Here is a 19329-nt window from a genome sequence, read left to right on the forward strand (position 1 = left end):
TATATATATCTTCATCCGATTTCACGGTAAACTATTGCTGCGATATATATTTTTTAACATAATCATTCTCGAAATCACGTAGAAATGTTATTTTGTACCAGAGGTACATATGCCTCTGTTAAATTTTTGTGGAGATCGATTCAGAGTTGGATATACCTCCCATGGTACAATGAAGAGAAGGTAGGTCAACTTTGAAAAAATTGCAAGTATAGAGGTCTACCTGTTTGGCTTGTAATGTCAGAATTAGTATCAAAACAATAAAAAATCAAACAACTTGTTGCATTTATTTTGAATAAATAATTGAAAACCGCGATAATTGAATGAAAGGTCAACACTTCTTTTCAAAATCAGGTACTATATATCTCTAAAGGATTATTTCGCTACAAAACTCTATATTTTGTCGATGCATACGTTGAAATAAACATTTTGAAAACACCCGAATTTGAATGTTTTCTGAACAATTTTTTTGTTATTGAAAAGAAAACGCATACATAAACAAATAAAGATGACATATTAAGCCAAGAAAATAAAAAAAATTAAAATCATATGGTAGTTCTGCCCTACCTTGATATCATTGTACCATGATACCTCCCACGTATTAGTCCCTTTGATTCCAAATTATAAATGCTCTATGATCTACCTACAATTCCGAATAAAACAAATTAAAAAAAGTATCAGTCGGTTTTGCCGACAGATGTATACCCCCATCCATTGTTCGATTACTTAAATTTACTTTAACTTCTGTTATGATTAATCAAATTGTAGACCCTCTATGGGGTAGGTTCCGAATATTACGACGTGTCTAGTTTGGACCGTGGTACAATGAAAAGAAGGTAGGCTAACTTTGAAAAAATTGCAAGTATAGAGGTCTACCTGTTTGGCTTGTAATGTCAGAATTAGTATCAAAACAATAAAAAATCAAACAACTTGTTGCATTTATTTTGAATAAATAATTGAAAGCCGCGAAAACTGAATGAAAGGTCAACACTTCTTTTCAAAACCAGGTTCTAGATATCTCTAAAGGATTATTTCGCTACAAAAACTCTAGATTTTGTCGATGCATACGATGAAATAAACATTTTGAAAACATCTGAATTTGAATGTTTTCTCAACAATTTTTTTGTTATTGAAAAGAAAACACATACATAAACAAATAAAGATGACATATTAAGCCAAGAAAATAAAAAAATTGAAACCATGGTTACAACAATTTACTCACCAATTATTGTGAGCTCTACCTGAGCATTCGATTTTATAACAATTCATGTTAAATAACATGTGATATTTACACATACAAATCTGTTAGTCGCTGTCTAAAACAGATCTATTTGTTATTTAGTTTTTTAAGTTTTGTTTTGATTCTATATTTATTAGTTTGCAGACACAATCGCTCTGTTCGTCACAGCTGAGGCAATGAGCAAGCCTCTCTCTCACAACCATTGTTTTTATCTTTTTACTCTTTGTTATCGTTCGCATGTAGCAAATGCTTCAATCACTATAGTTAGAACAAGACGAATATAGTTGTAAGTATTATGTTAACCATTCGCTTTGTATGTTATCATTGTACTGAAAAGAAGAAGACTCAAATAAAATATACTATACTATAGCGTCGAGTTAATTATTCTTTTGAAAAAAAGTTATAAAATCTTTTTTGCCCTGTGAAGGTAAATAAATGAAGCAGAATTTACAAAAAAAAAGTATTTTGTCCCAATAAGTTGGGATAAATAGCAAAAAGTTTCTCTTCGCTTCTTAAAACATACACAAAGCCAAGCGTTTGCATGATTCTCTTGATTGTGGTTTTTTATCAACATTCCTTTTGCTTCATATTCATAACAATTGTCGGGTGCAAATCAAATTCGCAATAAACAAAAAGATAAAGATTTTAATGTATAAAAAATTGGGAAAGGTGATGTTCTGAGTGAAAAAACAAATTTTGAGTTTGCACAAATTCCAATATTTTGCATGCAAAATGTCTTCTTAGATATGTATTGAATATACTCTTTACTCCTAATTACTGATTAATTTTTGGTGTTTATTTTAGGTCATGAAAATAAATTAATAATCCAACTGCAAAATGGAGACTGTATTGTTGACCAATATAAAAAAGTTATACGAAAATGAGTTGTATGGCAGTGTAATTACCGCTGTAAGTATTTCGTCCGTCATATATTTTTAAAGATTTACTTTAAAAGTGTTCTTTTGTTACAGTCAAGTTTGCTAAATACCCTTTTGCAAAACGAGCGCTCACTGGCCACTCCGGAAATCGAGTACAATGTATTGTTATTTCACGCAAATTCATGCTATCAGGAGAAGCAATATCGGATGGCCATAAAACAGTTCAATGCTGCACTTCTGATGCGTAAATTTATGTCGCGCTATAAAAATGCACATTTAACAACAATAGAAAGTACTTATGAACATTTTGGCGAAACTGAGACACGTTATCGCCTGGCCATGTGTCACAAACATTTGGGTGAAAACTCACAGGCTATAAGTGCACTACAAGCATTACCCGCAAAGGGAAGATCGCCAAAAGTACATTTATTATTGGCCAAGTTAATACATCATAGTGGTTCCAATTCAAGTGAAGCTATATTAAATTATAAAGAGGTCTTGCGTGAATGCCCAATGGCATTGGAAGCCATAGATGCGCTATTAGAATTGGGAGTTGATGGAATTGAAGTTAATTCTTTAGTTATGAATGGTAAGATAAAAAGAACAAACAATTGATTTTTGGGGAATGGGGTGGTATGTGTCGGTCATGCATTTTTTCAATATTGTCATTATACCCTCCACCTTGAAAAGAAGGGTATATTAACTTTGTCATTCCATTTGTAACATCCCTAAATATTCGTCCTAGCCCCCATGTATTCATAATCAGCATAAAATTCTAAGTGGATTTAATGATGCCCGTCTGTCGGTTGAATTCACGATACAGCCCACATTATTTGACGTACAGCGTCAAAATTTAGCAGAGCAATTTGTATTGTGTCTAGGATGGTTTGTATTGAAAATGAGATATATCGGTCAACGTTTTGGTATAGCCCCCATATAACGGTACCTCACGATATTCGTTATTTTGACGATTTTTGCCATTTATGTTTACGGATTTGTCTAAAAATTGGTATGTGTAGGTCATAATGAACCCTAGTTCGTGTGGCGAAACATTGTGTATATACCATATAATGGTACCTCCCGATATTCGGTATTTTGATGATTTTTGCCCCATTTTCCCACGGATTTGTCTAAAAATTGGTATTAGTGGGTCATAATGGGTTCTAATGTTTCCTTTACCGAAAGGTGGAGGGTATTAAAAGTTCGGCCCGGCCGAAATTAATGTTTTTTTACTTGTTTTTAATTACAAAAAGTAAGAATGTTTTTATGCCACTCAATTATAAAACTCTAAAAAAACCAGAATGATATATTTATTCTTTGCTGTTTTTTATGAATTTGTTTCAAGCCATGTTTGTTTTCTATTTTTATTGTAACAAGTGTTTTCAATCTTTGTTTTTTCAAAATATATAAATGGTTTTGTTTTTACAGCAAGCACCGTTCCCAAAAACATTGAATGGCTTAGCACCTGGATAAAGGGTCACGCCCAGTTGTATAGTCGTAAACATATGGAAGCATCTAAAACTTTTCAAAGTATTAACAACAAAACCAAATTCCACCAGAATGAAAATCTCATTACTCTCATTGGCAAATGTTTCTATTACTATGGAAATTCCACACAGGCCCAACATTATTTAGAGACAGCGGTCATGTTGAATCCCTACAATTGGGAAGCAATAATGCCATTGGCAGTTGTCTTCGAATACAATCAAAAGTTACAAGAGTTGGAAAAACTTACCGCTCAGTTAACAAATATTCATGAGTTTACATCGGGACATTGGTTTGTGCTGGCACAAAGTTTCTATGCGAATGGAAAATTGGATAAGGCAGCTTCATTTGCCAACAAGGCTTTGTCGGTGAATCCGCGTAATGTTGAGGCACAACTGCTGAGGGGTAAAATTTGCCTGCAAATAAGACGTCACAAAGATGCCATTTATTTCTTTAGATCTGCTCAGTGTATTGCCAATTATCGTTTTGAAGTTTATAAGGGATTGTTCCATTGCTACGTTGGCATGAAAAGGGCCAAAGAGGCACAGACAATGTGCGCTCTAACAGTGCGTTACTTTAGAGAATCTCCAAGGAGTTTAGTGGTGAGTATTACGAACTAGCAAATTCACAATTGCACACTATAATAATGAAAATGTTTACCATTCCAGATGTTTGCCCGTACTCTGGTCAACTCCTCTCATCCCAATGCTAAAAAGAGTGCTAAGAAAGTTGTTGCCAAGGCTTTGGAAATAGACGAACACTATGCCCCGGCCGTGGCATTAATGGCTGAGCTTTGCCATTCGGAGGGTGAAACCCAAGAGGCCATTGCTTTGCTAAAGAAACAAGTTATCATCTATCCCCATTACAAGTTGTTTACCATGTTGGGCGACATCCTAGCCCAAGAAAAAGATCTCAATGCTGCTTTGGAATACTATACAACGGCTTTGAGTAATGAACCCACATATCAGAGAGCTTTGGATGGTGTTAATGCCCTGGGCAAAGCACAATGGTCGTCAAATACAAAAAATGAACAGGACACATCGATGACATCTTCAGCCAATCAGGACGATGAATGGCCAATCGAATGTGATGAACCGTCGGTAGAGGCTGTGGAGTTATCCTCGCCGGCTGTCCAAAATGATGATGATGAATCGGATACATTTTCAGATCCTTTCTGGCAAGATGTAAATGCCGAATTAACCAACTAGTCTTAAGAAAAGTGCTTAGCCATTATTCAAGTATTCATTCCTTTTTGCCCTATATTGTTTTCATTTCTATACTATGTTTCATTCACGTCCTTTATATACTCAATATTATCTATAAGAATGAGAAGAATTTCATTATTTGTTTGAAAAAAAAAATACATCTTTTGTTTAAAATTTTGAATCATTTTGTTTTTAATGCGACTTTTCTGTCTGTGCAAATTATATTTTTAATTTCCTTGCAATGTGAAGATTACTGGTCAGAATCGTCATTAGCTACGCATTCAAACAATGCTTGCATGTATTTGTTCTGCCCAATAAAATGGCATCGGAAAGCCTTTGTGAAAATATCACGTCCGTGGATTATATGAAGAGATTACATTTTTCTGCATCACGTATAAGAATGGGTGATTTTGGGTAAATGAAATCACGTGTGCCTTTTTTTTGTGTCGAAAAATTGCCGGAATATTAAACGATTGTGAAATTCCTTGGCTTGCCAAAACTTGAGAGCAGTGGTAAATGATGCCCGACTTCAAGTTACTACTTTTCCCGGGATATAAAATAAATTTTGAATTTTCGTACTCTATGCTTTCTTTATTACAAAAATATCTCTTAAAAATACAGTATAGGTAACAAGTAACAAGATTAATGTAGTTACTTTCAATACACTTTCTCATTGAAACACAAAGTTCATATCCTTTATGCTGCATTCTCGCTTTCCTTTTCAGTACCATTTTCCGTGCCACTGGTATCTTTCTTCGCTTTGTCCTTCTTGTCTTTGACGACTTTTCGATAGGCTTCCAAATCTTTGGTTAGCGGATCTATGAAACTTTCGAACTCCAGTTGTTTTAATGCATCCAGAATATTTGTGGCGGTGATTGTCTTATGATTCTGTTTGCGTGCCAAAGACGTTGAGGTGGAGGTCAGGAAAATAACAAACACTGATGCTGCCCTGGCAATAGCTGATCTCGCCTCTTTGGAAACATTGGCGCCATCCGGCAGGGCATCCTTTAAGAGACGGGTGATGACAGCATTTGGTAAATTTAAATCCTCAATACGTTCAACCATTGTGTGAGAAATAGGCTTTTAAGACAAGAAAACTAGAAAAAGCGGCGTTGCGTTTGTTTGTAAACTGCGGGAAAATTTGCGACCGAACATTAATAGGCACATGTAAATCGACTCTAGTAGATTCGACGTCGACTATAAATCCCTAATCGTTGGCGCCGTTTAAACACCGGCTTCAATTATAAACGTTCCAAACAAACGAAACAATTCTTGTCATTCACATTAAACTATTGACCCATCGTGTTTACACTATTTTCTTTGAAAATTATCTATTTATTATTAAAAAGTAAAGCAAAGTAATTAAAAATGTTTGCTTTTCCTACACGTTAATAAAAAAATAACAGGGACAGACAATGTTCTGCGTGGATGTGTGTTTCACATGGTGATGACATTTATTTATTCATTCTATATAATAATATTAATGCTTCCAAACTCATCAAATAGTAATAAAATGAAATTACAAATCTAGTAGATTCTTGAAGGTTCTGGAACAGAGCAGTAATCATGATTCCAAGTAGAATATAATAACTACATACCTAAGCTATGTTAGTGGTGAAGTTGTATACAATTTGCATAAAAAAAGAAAAAAAAATTGCTCATGCAACTACATTGAAACATGCCTAATTTTCCTTGCAGACACTCTGAATAGTGAATGAATACTTAAGATGAAAATACATAAAACGCTTTTCTGACTGACTTAAGTCATCGACTTGTTTTTTTCGTAAAAGATCAAAGGAGCGTGGGATCAAAATCGAACTAAGTTAACCTAAAACTCCTTTGTTCCTCTACAAATAAGAAAGCCGATGATGTAAGCCAGTCAAAGCAGCTTTTTATGTATTCTCACCTTTAAGCCAGCAAAAAACATTCTACGTATTCTCACCTTTACAAAGATATCTTGGATAGCCCTTAAATAATCCAATGTTTGTGGTTCTCAAAATTAAACATAATTGACCATAATACATAAATTTATTTACGTGTCCAGAATTTATTCAAACATATCTAGACTTCCAGTTCGGTCAAGAATATACGTACATAACTATATTCCGATATGCAATGCCAGATGTCCACATTTTCAAGATAATGGCATTAAATTGATTTTAATTTTTTAAGTATTTTTTTTTTTCGTATGACCGTTGGGTTTTTGTTTGTTTTTCGTGAAAAGACCAAAACAAAGGTGGAGATGACGATTGTTGCAATCACCAAATAATGTTTTGGTGACAGCTATTTGGCGTTTATTTATTTATGTTGTTGCTGTTATTGTTTTGTTGCAGTCAGTACCAGTTGTTGGTTTGTTTGTTCCTTTGTTTTTGCACTGATCGTATCCGTGTTGAATTGTCGCTACAAATTGTCATGATTGTTGTCGACTACTACAACGGAACAACAACAACAACAGTCACAGCCACAGCTAGCGATGACTGCTGGCCACAAACAACACCAAGAGCAGAAATTAGATACAGCAACAACAAAACATTGCGAATACATGAAACGACATGTAGAAGTGTACTAATCCAAGTTATAGTTTGTTGGGCAAGCGTTTTTCAAAAGATCTCATAAGTTTACTTACATACACATACATACGTATTCCCGCCGTTAGCGGTTGGGATGACGTTTGAACACAGATTGCTCCCGGCAGCCAACAAGTCGTCTGACATCCATACCATAACCAACCGTACATGAGTCGTTGGAGTCAAAGTTACCAAATATCCCCCCAAAAAAAGTACTACAACAGAAACAAACGGCCGACCGGCAACGACCTCATCATCACGACTTTGTTTTAAAATTCTGTTGATTGTCCGTCTATCTGTCAGTCAGTTGGTCTTCTACATCAGGACAGTGGTATGGGAAAAGGGTGGACTTTAATTTAATAAATTTTCAGTTAAAATCTCAGAATACATAACGCTTTTATGACTGGGTTAGAGGTGAGAGTACATAAATAGCTTTTTTGAATGACTTAAGGGTGGAAATACATAAAGCGCATATTTGGCTGACTTAAATCATCGGCTTGCTTCTTCGTAGAGGAACAAAGGAGATTTAGGTTGATTTAGTTCGATTTTGGCCCTAGGCTCCTTTGTCCATTTCCGAAGAAGCCAGCCGATGACTTAATACAGCCAAATATGCGCTTTATGTGTTTCTACCATTAAGTCATCAACTGGCTTCTTCGTAGAGGAATAAAGTAGTTTTAGGTTGACTTAGTTCGATTTTGGCCCTAGGCTCCTTTGTTTTTTTCCACACATCGACACAGTTGCTGAGACAACAAACTGTGAAACCAATTTTGAAATTGAGAATTATAAATGAAAAATTATTCAAATTTATAAAAATTGTTCAAATATGCATATCATAATAACCTCCGAATGACGTCATATAAGAAAACATTTACATACTGGGTGATATGAAAAAACTGCAACCAACTTCGGACTGCTGTCACTTCTAAGCCACTCGTCCGACAGCTGTTAAAATTATTCCAGTGACAGCTCATTATATGGTTTACAAGCGTACAAAAAAAATATTTATTCGTGATGGAATTCAAGCGTGATAGTGTGATTTCTTTATATTTGGCTGGAAGCCCACAAGTGGCTATCGTTAGAGCACTTCAGCATTTGAATGTGAATAAATCTTTTGTGTCTCATATAATCTAGAGCTGGCAAACTATCGATAGACGCACCATTCGATATTTTCGATAGTTTGTTGCAAAACTATCGATAGTATCGAATAATGTGGGAATGCCAATATTAATTTTTCAACAATGCGCGCAACTTTTTTTTCATTGTTCTATGTTATTAATTTGTGTGTTATAATTATTTTTGAATTATGGTTTTTGTTAAACTTTTGCGATTTTTATTAAAAATAAAAATAACTACTAACAAAACTCATCACAAATGTAACAACCATTCAAGTCAATATCAATAAACAACACCGATATGTACTTACATGTATTTTTAATAACGGACTCAATTATATTAAATGATCTAATGATTAATATTTTTTTATTAAGAAACGCTTAAACAAAACAAATTGACATAAAAACAAAAAATATTTGGAATTCATTATTACAGTTATTATATTTTATTAAAATATGTACATATAGTAAATATTAATTATAAACTATATTTATAGTCAAAAATAACAGACAATAACGCTTAAACAAAACAACAACATAAAAAAAAATATTTGGAATTCATTTTTATAAGGCACTTTGAGATCAACTTTTACAAAAAAAAATGTATTTGCATGTAGTAAAAATTAATTAAAAATTACATTTATATTAAAAATTAAAAAAAAAAACAGATAATAACGCTTCAACAAAACAACTAAACATAAAAACAAAAAATATTTGAAATTCATTATTACAGATACATTCAGATCTTATTTTATAAAAATATTTAATCAAATTAATTTAAATTTAAAATTATAATGAAAATTACCTTGAAAAAGGTATTATTTGTTTAAAAACCTCACTTCTTATAATTCTTTACTGACCCAACAATTTTTGTTAACAAAGAGCAGCATATCAACATTTTTTGGCTTTAAGCTAGATCTTCTTTCCGAAATTATGGCTCCGGTTTTGCTAAACATTCGCTCAGCCTCTGTCGAAGTTGCTGGTACGCATAAATAGCGTAAGGAACATGACTTTATAAGTGACATTTGGCCAGAACTATTCTGAAAATAAACATAACACTACGTAAATTTGTTAATAAATAGTTTTGTATTATATTATTTACCTTCCAGTACTGTAATGGATCTATTTCTAATGCTGCATTTTCATTTTCAAAATATTGCCTAAGAGAAATGATGGCGTCTACTTGATGTGATCTTACTTTAGAGGCAATTTTATTTCCTACGAATTTTAAAAGCGGTGGCTGCGAACTTTGATGAATATTTTTAGAACATGATGGTTCTAAATTATCTTGTTCCATGGTGTTGTTTTTGTTCATACCACTCAACACGTTTTGTAAAAATTGTGTTCCTCCATCTGCATTGCTTGGGAAAAGAAAACCTTCCTTCTTGAACCGAGGGTCTAATAATGTTCCGAGTCTTGTAACTGTACGCTCCTCGTAAGGAAATAGTCTTTTCTTTATTCTTTCAAGCAGAAATATACAAGCTTGATGGCCTTCTGAAGTTTTCATAGCACTTTTTAACTCATCAAGAGATTTAAAAAGACCACATGTTAGAGGAACTACTAGGGAAATAGTAACAGCTGCACTTGACGATGTTTGGACTGTAGCGGAATCAAATGGCATAAGCAATTGTTTAAGGTCCTGCAAAAATTCTATATCGTCTGCCGTTAAAGGTAGCGGTGCCTTTGGTGTCATTAGCAGTACATTTGAAATAGAATTATTTGTTAAAAGAATGCTCTCCACCATTCTGAGAGCACTGTTCCAGCGGGTCGGTACCTCCTGTTTTAGGCTGTGGGGCATATCTCTTCCTTGGTCCGCTTTAAACTTTTCGTAGGAAATTGTGCTGCTCTTAAAATAGCTCACAATTTTCTTACATTTCCCTAAAGTAGTTTTAACATAATCTTGCGCTAAGCAATCTTGCACCACAAGGTTAATAGTGTGTGCAAAGCATGGCAGATTTCGTTTTTGAAGCAATTCGCACGCTTTCAACATACTGCTAGCATTATCGCTGACAACTGCCACCACTTTCTCCATTAGACCCCACTCTTCTAACACGGCGCGCATAGATATTGATATATTTTCTGCGTTGTGATTAGTGGAACATAACAGTTTTTTTGTAGACAAAACAGCTGTACGGAGAACAAAATCTCTTGTAACAAAGTGGCACGTTACGGTGAGGTAGCTCTCATTTGCGCGCGATGTCCATAGGTCTGTTGTAATAGCGCAGTGTTGTAACCCGTTAAGAATAGTTTGCAACTTACTCTTTGTTTCGTTGTACATATTTACCATCAGAACGTTTTTTAGGGTGTTTCTTGAAGGCAAAACGTAGCGCGGATCTAAGCATCGGACAAAATCACGGAATCCTGTATCCTCTACTACACTGAATGGCTGTACATCAGTGGCGATCAAACTCATTAAAGCCTTATCAAGTTCTTTTTTACGTGCCGATTCAGTATCGTAGGAGACTGAATTGTTGAAAAAGTTATCAATTGTTTTCGTTGGTTTCGGAAGCTGATTATAAGAAGGATGGCTACGTTTTAAATGATCCAACAGATTTGACGTGTTACCGCTAGTTTTGTATATTTTCCCACACAGCTGACACTTAGCATTTCTTTTATCTGTTGTTTTTTGAAAATAGTTCCATACTTCTGAGAAACCGTGGCGTGCTCTTTTTGACTTATTAGTTTCCCCACCAATCGTGCTATTTTCGCGTTCTTCTTCATTTTCATTACCAGTTTCTTCTATGGAAATGGAGGTAGAAATATCTGTAAACATTTTTAATCAACAATTGAACAAAATATAAATAAACACATTTTACTTACCGTTTGGTCTTTTCAGATATCTGTTCATTTTAAACAGTGTTCTGTTTTTTACATATATTTGTGACAAATCAAAGTTGATAAATTAACAACGCCGTTTATATAGAAGATATCTAAGTCGTTTAATTAACAAAGTTGCGCCTCTAACTGAATAAATGCCGGAATCCGTTTTTTCAACGATAGTATCGCTATCGAAAAAAAACCATCGATAGTCTAGTGAAAACCAAACCATCGATATTACTATCGATAGTTTGCCACCTCTAATATAATCGCTCGTTACCGTGATACTGGTAGCGTAGCCCGACGTCAACGAATTGGACGGAAGAAAACAGCAACATCAGCAGAAATGGTTCGAAAAGTAAAGAAGCGACTTGATCAAAACCCGCATCGCAGTGGCCGAAAAATGGCTCGGCAAATATTGAAAAATGAGCTCGGGGTAAAGTCATTGAAATTTCAAAAAGTACAAGAACTTACACCGCAGCGGAAATAAAATAGACTCAAAACAGCTAAAGAGTAGCTTCGCTTGGCCGAAAGTGATGAACTGCCGAATTTGATTTTCTTCGTCTCCGATGAGAAAACATTCGTTGTCCAGCAGTTTGTAAAAAAACAAAATGATCGTGTTTACTTGCCAAAGAGGTCAGCTGAAAATGTGCACCTTCGGTTGGCCATCAGAACTCAAGCGCCGGCCATGGTGATGGTGTGGGTCGCCATAACAGCCTATGGTCGCTCTCCGCTCGTATTAATCGATCGTGGCATCAGAATAAATGCCGAATATTATCGCGAAAATATTCTTGAGGGTGTATTAAAGCCTTGGGCACGCACACATTTTGGCCGCATGCCTTGGACATTCCAAAAGGACTCAGCACGCGCCACCCAAGAATGGTTACAAAATGAGGTTTCTCGCTTCATTTCCAGCGCACAATGGCCACCAAAATCTCCGGATACCAATCCGTTGGACTCTTGTGTCTGGAGTATTTTGAAAAGCAAGGTTGGCACTAAAAAATGCCAAAGTGTCGACCACCTCAAGCAAGCGCTTCGTCGGGAATGGGCCAAAATACAGCAACATTCGGGCAGTGTGTGCCGGTTTCATTGGCCATAATTCGTGCCAAAGTTGACCAATTCGAACAAATCTAAACTTATTCTAACATTTGATGCTATTTCCGACATTTTTTGCTTTCATTCAATAAAATTTAAAAAAAATGCAAAAATTTTGGCGTTTGACTTTGTTGAAAAAAAAAATTGAAAAAACGTTCAACGCTTGGGAGCATTGGTTCCTTCGTAAAAAAACAAGGCAGCGTAGGGTGAACAAATATAAACAATGGAGCGAAATTGAACTAAGACAACCTAAAACTTCTATGTTCTTTTACGAAGAAGTCAGCCGATGACTTAAGCCAGTAAAAAAGCTCTTTATGTACTTGCACCTTTATTGGCTTAAGACATTGACTGGCTTTTTCGTAAAAGAATAAAGGAGCATAGGTCCGTAATTAAACTAAATCAACATAAAACTTCTTTGTTCTTTTACAAAGAAGTCAGTCGATGACTTGAGCCAGTCAGGAAAGCCCTTAATGTATTCTCTCACCTTTAAGCCTTTTATGTGCTCTCACCAATTGAACAGGGTAAACACGAGTAAAGAGTTTGTATGTAAACATACTTTAAGCCACATTGATTTCTGCCATGGTAGAAGAATACAGGTAGATGCATCAACGCTTGGGAACATTGGTATGTCAAAAAATTGTAATGTATTTCTAAATATAAGAAGATTTTTATATGTTTTCTTATACGACATCATTCGGAGGTTATTATAATTTGCGTTTTTCAACAAATTTTACAAATTTAAATAATTTTTCATTCAAGATTTTCAGTTTCAAAATTGGTTTGACAGTTCATTGTCCCAGCAGCTGTGTCGATGCATTTACCTATATTCTTCTACCATTATTCCTGCCTACTATACCACACCACTGTGCTGTTTCAATGTTTGTTTGTTGTATTTTGACATGGCATGGCAGTGTTTACAGCTTATGTTACTTGAACTTTTATCACTACATAGAGTTATCCCGATGATCTTACCCTCGTCATGCAGTTAGTTGGCCACTGTGAATGGTAACACAACGGCAGCATCGAACAACATCTTTCGAAAGCACGTGACATGTAGTTGTAGACCAATTGTACTTTTTTTGTGCTCCATTCATTCGAAGGACTTTTTTTCGTTTATTTCACTGTTTGTTTTCGATCAGTGGCCAATCAATTGACAATTGCCTTTTTTTTTTTGGTTTTTCGTTATTGGTTTTGTCCATTGATGCAATGGTTTCATTTTCGTTTTGATGTAGTTCTGTTTTTCTTTTGTTGTTGTTGGGAGGTGTAATGTTAACTGGAGGAAACATAAAAGCGAAGTTGAAAAAGAAGCCATTTGTTTCCCTTTTGTTGGATGTCTGCAAATGAGAGAAAAAAGTGCCAATGGCCCGACGGAATCGTGTGGTATCGAGATCGTGGTTGTTGTTTGTTTTTATTGACAGTCCCGAGACTTAATCGACTAATTTGCATTTTTTGTGTAGAGGGCAAGAAGGGCATGTTGAAGTCGTACCTTCGACTATCAGTGAACATTTGGGCGGAAGTGTGAAATTGCCTCAACGGCATGTCACAAAATCTATCACAATGACAGCAAATGCAGTGTTGTTTAAAAAAGAAATGCCTAATGGGGAAATGGGGAAAATATCAGCATAGAAATAAAGGTGAGAATACATAAAACGCATTTTTGACTGGTTTCTTCGTAGAGGGACAAGGGAGTTTATTGTTGACTTAGTTCGATTTTGGCCCTACGTTCCTTTCTTCTTTTCCGAAGAAGCCAGCCGATGACATAAGCCAGTCAAAATAGCGTTTAATGTATTCTCACCTCAAGGAATAAAATTAGTCTTAGGTTCACTTACACTCATCCTTCGCTCCTTTGTTCTTTTACGAAGAAGCCAGGCGATGGCCACGGTAGAATCAATAAGGTAAAGTCATGCGATCATATGTTAACATTTTTTTTTTCAAAATTATTCATTTGACAACACCTCATTGTCAAAAGGTGATAATACATAAAAGGCTTTTTTTTGATTGACTTAAATTATCGGCTGGCTTCTTCGTGCGATAGGGATAAAATTATTTTTTGCAAATGATAGATACGTTCCAATTTAAAAAAGGGTTGCCAATAGCGATTTGGCGAATTATACTACCCTTATGAGTTGATTTCAATAAAGATTCATCAGACGATATGTTTTTTACATATGTAGAAGTTGCACACATCGTGTGACACATTGTCGACCTTTCAGTTGGAAAATACAAGAGTAAAGTATATATGTACATTTTTGATCACAGCGATCGAAATATATAATATAATCCAAAGTGTTGTTTGTTTGTTGTGGGAAAATATATAAAATTAAAGTTTGCATTAAATAGCCATCCCTAAAGCAATACATTTTTTAGAAATTGCAACAGCATGAAATGTTTGAATGAAAAATTATTCAAATTTGTAAAAATTGTTGGAAAGCGCATATTATAATAACACCCGATTGATGTCGTATAAGAAAACGTATATTTATTTGAAAAAAAAAAAAACATTTTTTATTATATTTTTATTTATATTTTTATGCGAAAGTACATATCTCAAATAAAAGTGACAGCACATGTGCAAAACCAATATCATCTGATAGCAGCTTAAACAACATTTAATATTAAAAGGAAAAAAGTATCGCTGTAGCAAGGGAATATCACTTACACAACATACAGCTCAATCACAAACTTTCGCAAGGAATTCTAATCCCTCAGAAAATACTTTCCTTGGGAAAGAAATCCTCATATCATGAATTTCGGGAGAAATTAAAAAGTAGAAATGTGGCAACATTAAAATCAGCTGATCGACGTTGCGAGATGCAAGCAGTATCGCTATAAGTTCACAAAATATTTGTACCAGTTGTTTTTTAATTATTACGTATGTATCATGGCAGAAGAATACAGGTAGATGCATTAACGCTTGGGAGCATTGATATGTCAATAAAATTCAAAAGTTTTTTCAAATATAAGTAGATTTTATATGTTTTCTTATACTACGTCATTCGAAGGCTATTATAATTCGCGTTTTTCAACAATTTTTACAAATTTAAATAATTTTTCATTCAACATTTTCAATTCCGAAATTGGTTTGACAGTTCATTGTCCCAGCAGCTGTGTCGACGCGTCTACCTATATTCTTCTACCATGGTATGTATTTTTCCAGATTTAGAAAATGATATCGAGTAAACAAGCCCTCATTCATTTATTTGTTGAAAGTGGTCTCCAAAAACACCCCACAAAATAAAGCTATGTGGCAAGCGTTGTAAAGGACTGTGACATCGGGATTGCCCAATTTACTCAATGCAAGGTTCTTGGAGAAATGGTAATGATACTCGATACTTGATGTTGCATTTGAGCCCTATTTGTAGTTTTCGACCTTTTAAACAGAAGGAAAATAAAATGATAAAAGTTCATTTCATATTGGTGATTGGGCTAATAGTAAAAACCCCATGGTAGAAGAATTCAGGTAGATTCATAACGCTAGCATACCAATTTTTTTTAAAATGTTTTTATTTTTCAAAGATAAGTAGATTTTTCTTATACGACACTAATGGGAGGTTGTTCTGATATGCGTTTTTCAACAATTTTTACAAATTTGAATAATTTTTCTTTCAATAATTTCCATTCCGAAATTGGTTTGACAGTTCATTGTTCCAGCAGCTGTGTCGATGCGACTACCTGTATTCTTATACTATGACTAGAACTCTATCAACGGTTTCAACAAAGACATAGAAGTATAAAGATGGGACAAGACAGAGTCAAGATGTGGCAACCCAAGATGTAGGTAGCAATGTTAAGCGATTTAAACCGCTTAAGCTGGCCATAGACGAACGATAAATTCGAGCAATTTGTTGGGTTTGTGGTCGCGTTTTTACGTCTGTGGGGTAGTTTGCGAACAAATCATACGTGTGTGGGCTACTGCGCAAATTTTAAGCCATTTTGCCATTTCAGTTGCTCTTCAACCATTGTAACGAAAGGAATTTCGTTTTTTGATGTGTTAAAAAATGAAAATGCCATTTGGCAAACAAAAAGTGAAAAATATAAAGACAAATTAGAAAAACAAAAATCATGGGAAAAACTCGTAACAAAATGGAAAATTTTTATAATCCCTTGGAGTAAGCATTTCCATATTTTTGAGCGTTGCTACATGGGAATGCTTTTTTCTTTCGAGCAGCCACTCTTCACTCCATTTTCTTTTTCTTTTTTTTTTTCGATTTTTTTCTTTTCTTGTTTTTTATTTTCCATGTCGAAACATGTATATATAATTAAAAGCGCAGCTGCATCAGCCACTGCATCGTCGCACATGTTTTTTAAGTTTCCTATCAACAGAAAAAACCAATTGTTAAATAAAAATTTTTCTGCCACAAAATTCAAACAGAAGCACAAACCGAAGTTCAAACACAAAATGAACATCATCCGCTTCGTAGCATATGCTTACTCTTCAACGTCGGCCGAATTATGATTTGTTCGAGCGTGTGTGGAGAAACGATATGCAATAAATCGCAGCAATAAATTTGCAAATCACACCAACAAATCGTTCGTCTATGGCCAGCTTTAGGCAATATGCAATTAGTTGGGAAAATCTATGGAATAGAATTTGGAAACCAAATTTTTGGAGTTTTCAAAGTTTTGTTTGTCATTTTTTTCTATAAATGTGTTTTTTTATATTAACATGGTCCTGTCTCGAGCTGTTATCTAGACAGTATAGACACAAACCATTTGCTCAGAATGCATTTTGTCCAGTCTTTACCATTTTAGGTCTTTGGTTTCAAATTCTTGTCATATATTATTGACATATCTACTAGTTACTCGTTTTCGTGCTTTCAAACGGCAAAACGGTTCTCTTGGAGCGAATTTGAAATTGTTAGCAATATATTTAAACCAAGTTTACACATAATAAATCCATTAGATTTCAACAGACAATTCCATGTGGTTACGTCAAATCATGGTAGAAAAATACAGGTAGATGCATCAACGATTGGGAACATTCAAATGTCAAAAATTTTTAAATTCTTTTCAAATATAAGTAGATTTTTATATGTTTTCTTATACGACGTCATTCGGAGGTTATTATAATACGCGTTTTCTTACAATTTTTACAATTTTAAATAATTTTTCATTCAACATTTTCAATTCCAAAATTGGTTTGACAGTTCATTGTCCCAGCAGCTGCGTCGATGCGTCTACCTATATTCTTCTACCATGCGTCAAATGTAAAATCCAGCGGATTTTACTTGACTACAGATATTAAATGAATAGTAACAGCAGTTTTATAGTTTTTATCACATTTTTATTATAATAAGAATTACTTAAATGTAAATAAATAAACCACACTTTCACAAGGACACTGCAGAATCCACATTCACAAGCAAAAGTTTGCGCTTGGGTCGGTATTTAAACCAAATATAAATGTTTACACATAAAATAATAGTTAAAAGCATTACAACTACAACAAGTGTTGATGGAGCACCTCCGTTGGAGCGTCCAAACTTTAATTCTTTAAGATCCAAATTATCTTGCATTCTCTTCAAATCATCGATCTGCTTTTGTAATTCGTCAATTGCGGCTGTATTGTTTACTATCAATGGATTTAATATAGGTGGAGCCATGTTGTGCAGAGGGAGAGGGGCGTAACAATATTGGAAATACTCTGATAATGAAATAATCTATGTAGAGACGTCCACATTCAATGGAGAATAAAATGAAACTGATTTAAATACCGAGATTGCGTCTCCCAGTTGAACACACCAAGAATCTAGATTTCTTACCTAACGAAATGAGCAGAAGGCCACTAAAGTGGTCAGTTGGCACTAATGACTAGTTTATTAATAAATATGTAGCTAATTTTATGCAATCAACTGCTGCATTTTCTTGGAAATTGGCAGCAGGTAAAATATGTAAAAGTTATAAAATGTAATTTCCTGGTTTGGACTGGTTTTATTCTAGTTATAACGGTCATAGGCTGGCTTCTCCGTAAAAAAAAAACAAAGGAGTTTTAGGTCTACTTAGTTCATTTTCGGGCCGTTATTTACCCTTCGTTCTTTTCCAAAGAAACCAGCCGATGACTTAAGGTGAGAATACATAAGGGTGGAAATACAAAAAGCGCATATTTGCCTGGCTTAAGTCATCTACTTGCTTCTTCGTAGATGAACGAAGGAGTTTTAGGTTGACTTAGTTCGATTTTGGCTCTAGGCTCCTTTGTTCATTTCCGAAGAAGCCAGCTGATGTCTTAAGCCAGCCAAATATGCGCTTTATGTGTTCTTACCTTAAAACGCTTTTTGAGTGGCTTAAGTTATCGGCTAGCTCTAACAAGGAGCGTAAGGCCAAAATCAAACAAACTACGGTATCCTGAACAAAATATATGTACCTTAAAAGGTTAAAATGTATATTCAAATAAACAAAATATTTCATTTAATTATAATTTTCCGATGTGATCAAAAAAGGACTTACGTACTTTACTCATGCATTTCACAACTGAAATGTCGTCCATGAATCACATGATGTGTGATACTCCTACATATGGAAAAGTTGACACTACACATGTAAAAGCGTTTCTTGTGATAGAGCCTTAAGATTGGGTTTTAAACAATTTTTAAATGCCATCTAACATTTTTTTAAACTTCGTCTTGATCTCCATAAGCTAATTGTTTTATATTAATTTTTAATAAACTTTCTTCAGCTCTTTAAGCGTAGGTATTTAACGATTGCTTAAAGGTGAGAATAAAACGATTTTTTTTGACTGGCGTAAGTCATTGGCTGGCTTCTTTGGAAAAGAACAAAGGGGCATAGGCCCAAAATCGAACTAAGTCAACCTAAAACTCTTTTGTTCCGCTACGAAGAAGCCAGCCGACAACTTAAGTCAGCCAAAAAGCGTTTTATGTATTCCCATTTTAAGTCTGGAGTATTCTACCATTGGCTTAACATAATTTTACTATCTTT

At 34.6% G+C, this 19329-nt stretch overlaps 3 protein-coding genes across 4 annotated transcripts; 1 reads left to right on the top strand and 2 right to left on the bottom strand.

Moving 5' to 3' along the window:
• Nucleotides 1-1518: 1518 nt before the first annotated feature.
• LOC101888332 (anaphase-promoting complex subunit 7) lies at nucleotides 1519-4986 on the top strand. Of its 2 annotated transcripts, none has more exons than XM_005191985.4 (5): nucleotides 1519-1664; nucleotides 2042-2146; nucleotides 2209-2704; nucleotides 3544-4202; nucleotides 4269-4986. In XM_005191985.4, the coding sequence occupies exons 2-5, from the start codon at nucleotides 2075-2077 to the stop codon at nucleotides 4806-4808; spliced, it is 1767 nt and encodes a 588-aa protein (XP_005192042.1). In that variant the 5' UTR covers nucleotides 1519-1664; nucleotides 2042-2074; the 3' UTR covers nucleotides 4809-4986. The 2 variants fall into 2 exon arrangements, with proteins under 2 accessions (XP_005192042.1, XP_019895330.1); XM_020039771.2 differs by lacking the exon at nucleotides 1519-1664 and adding an exon at nucleotides 1798-1906.
• A 382-nt stretch (nucleotides 4987-5368) lies between these two features.
• LOC101888159 (DNA polymerase epsilon subunit 3) lies at nucleotides 5369-5987 on the bottom strand. The gene has a single exon (XM_005191984.4). It carries the CDS (start codon nucleotides 5868-5870, stop codon nucleotides 5502-5504), a length of 369 nt encoding a protein of 122 aa, XP_005192041.1. The 5' UTR covers nucleotides 5871-5987; the 3' UTR covers nucleotides 5369-5501.
• A 3158-nt stretch (nucleotides 5988-9145) lies between these two features.
• LOC131800426 (E3 SUMO-protein ligase ZBED1-like) lies at nucleotides 9146-11528 on the bottom strand. Its single transcript, XM_059123042.1, has 3 exons — nucleotides 11305-11528; nucleotides 9587-11247; nucleotides 9146-9524 (listed from the first exon to the last, which is right to left on the bottom strand). The coding sequence occupies exons 1-3, from the start codon at nucleotides 11330-11332 to the stop codon at nucleotides 9327-9329; spliced, it is 1887 nt and encodes a 628-aa protein (XP_058979025.1). The 5' UTR covers nucleotides 11333-11528; the 3' UTR covers nucleotides 9146-9326.
• Between the last annotated feature and the right edge of the window lie 7801 nt (nucleotides 11529-19329).

The sequence above is a fragment of the Musca domestica genome, unplaced genomic scaffold (genome assembly GCF_030504385.1).
Source record: "Musca domestica strain aabys unplaced genomic scaffold, Musca_domestica.polishedcontigs.V.1.1 22, whole genome shotgun sequence".
Lineage (NCBI taxonomy): Eukaryota > Metazoa > Arthropoda > Insecta > Diptera > Muscidae > Musca > Musca domestica.

Bases quoted from the DNA above. Each gene is read 5' to 3' on its own strand.
- LOC101888332 (XM_005191985.4), top strand. From the start codon at position 2,075: ATGGAGACTGTATTGTTGACCAATATAAAAAAGTTATACGAAAATGAG. The intron at 2,147-2,208 runs GTAAGTATTTCG...CTTTTGTTACAG, and splicing joins ATGGCAGTGTAATTACCGCT to TCAAGTTTGCTAAATACCCT. The intron at 4,203-4,268 runs GTGAGTATTACG...TTACCATTCCAG, and splicing joins AATCTCCAAGGAGTTTAGTG to ATGTTTGCCCGTACTCTGGT.
- LOC101888159 (XM_005191984.4), bottom strand. From the start codon at position 5,870: ATGGTTGAACGTATTGAGGATTTAAATTTACCAAATGCTGTCATCACC.
- LOC131800426 (XM_059123042.1), bottom strand. From the start codon at position 11,332: ATGAACAGATATCTGAAAAGACCAAACG. The intron at 11,248-11,304 runs GTAAGTAAAATG...AAATGTTTACAG, and splicing joins ATATCTGAAAAGACCAAACG to ATATTTCTACCTCCATTTCC. The intron at 9,525-9,586 runs GTAAATAATATA...GTTTATTTTCAG, and splicing joins ATCCATTACAGTACTGGAAG to AATAGTTCTGGCCAAATGTC.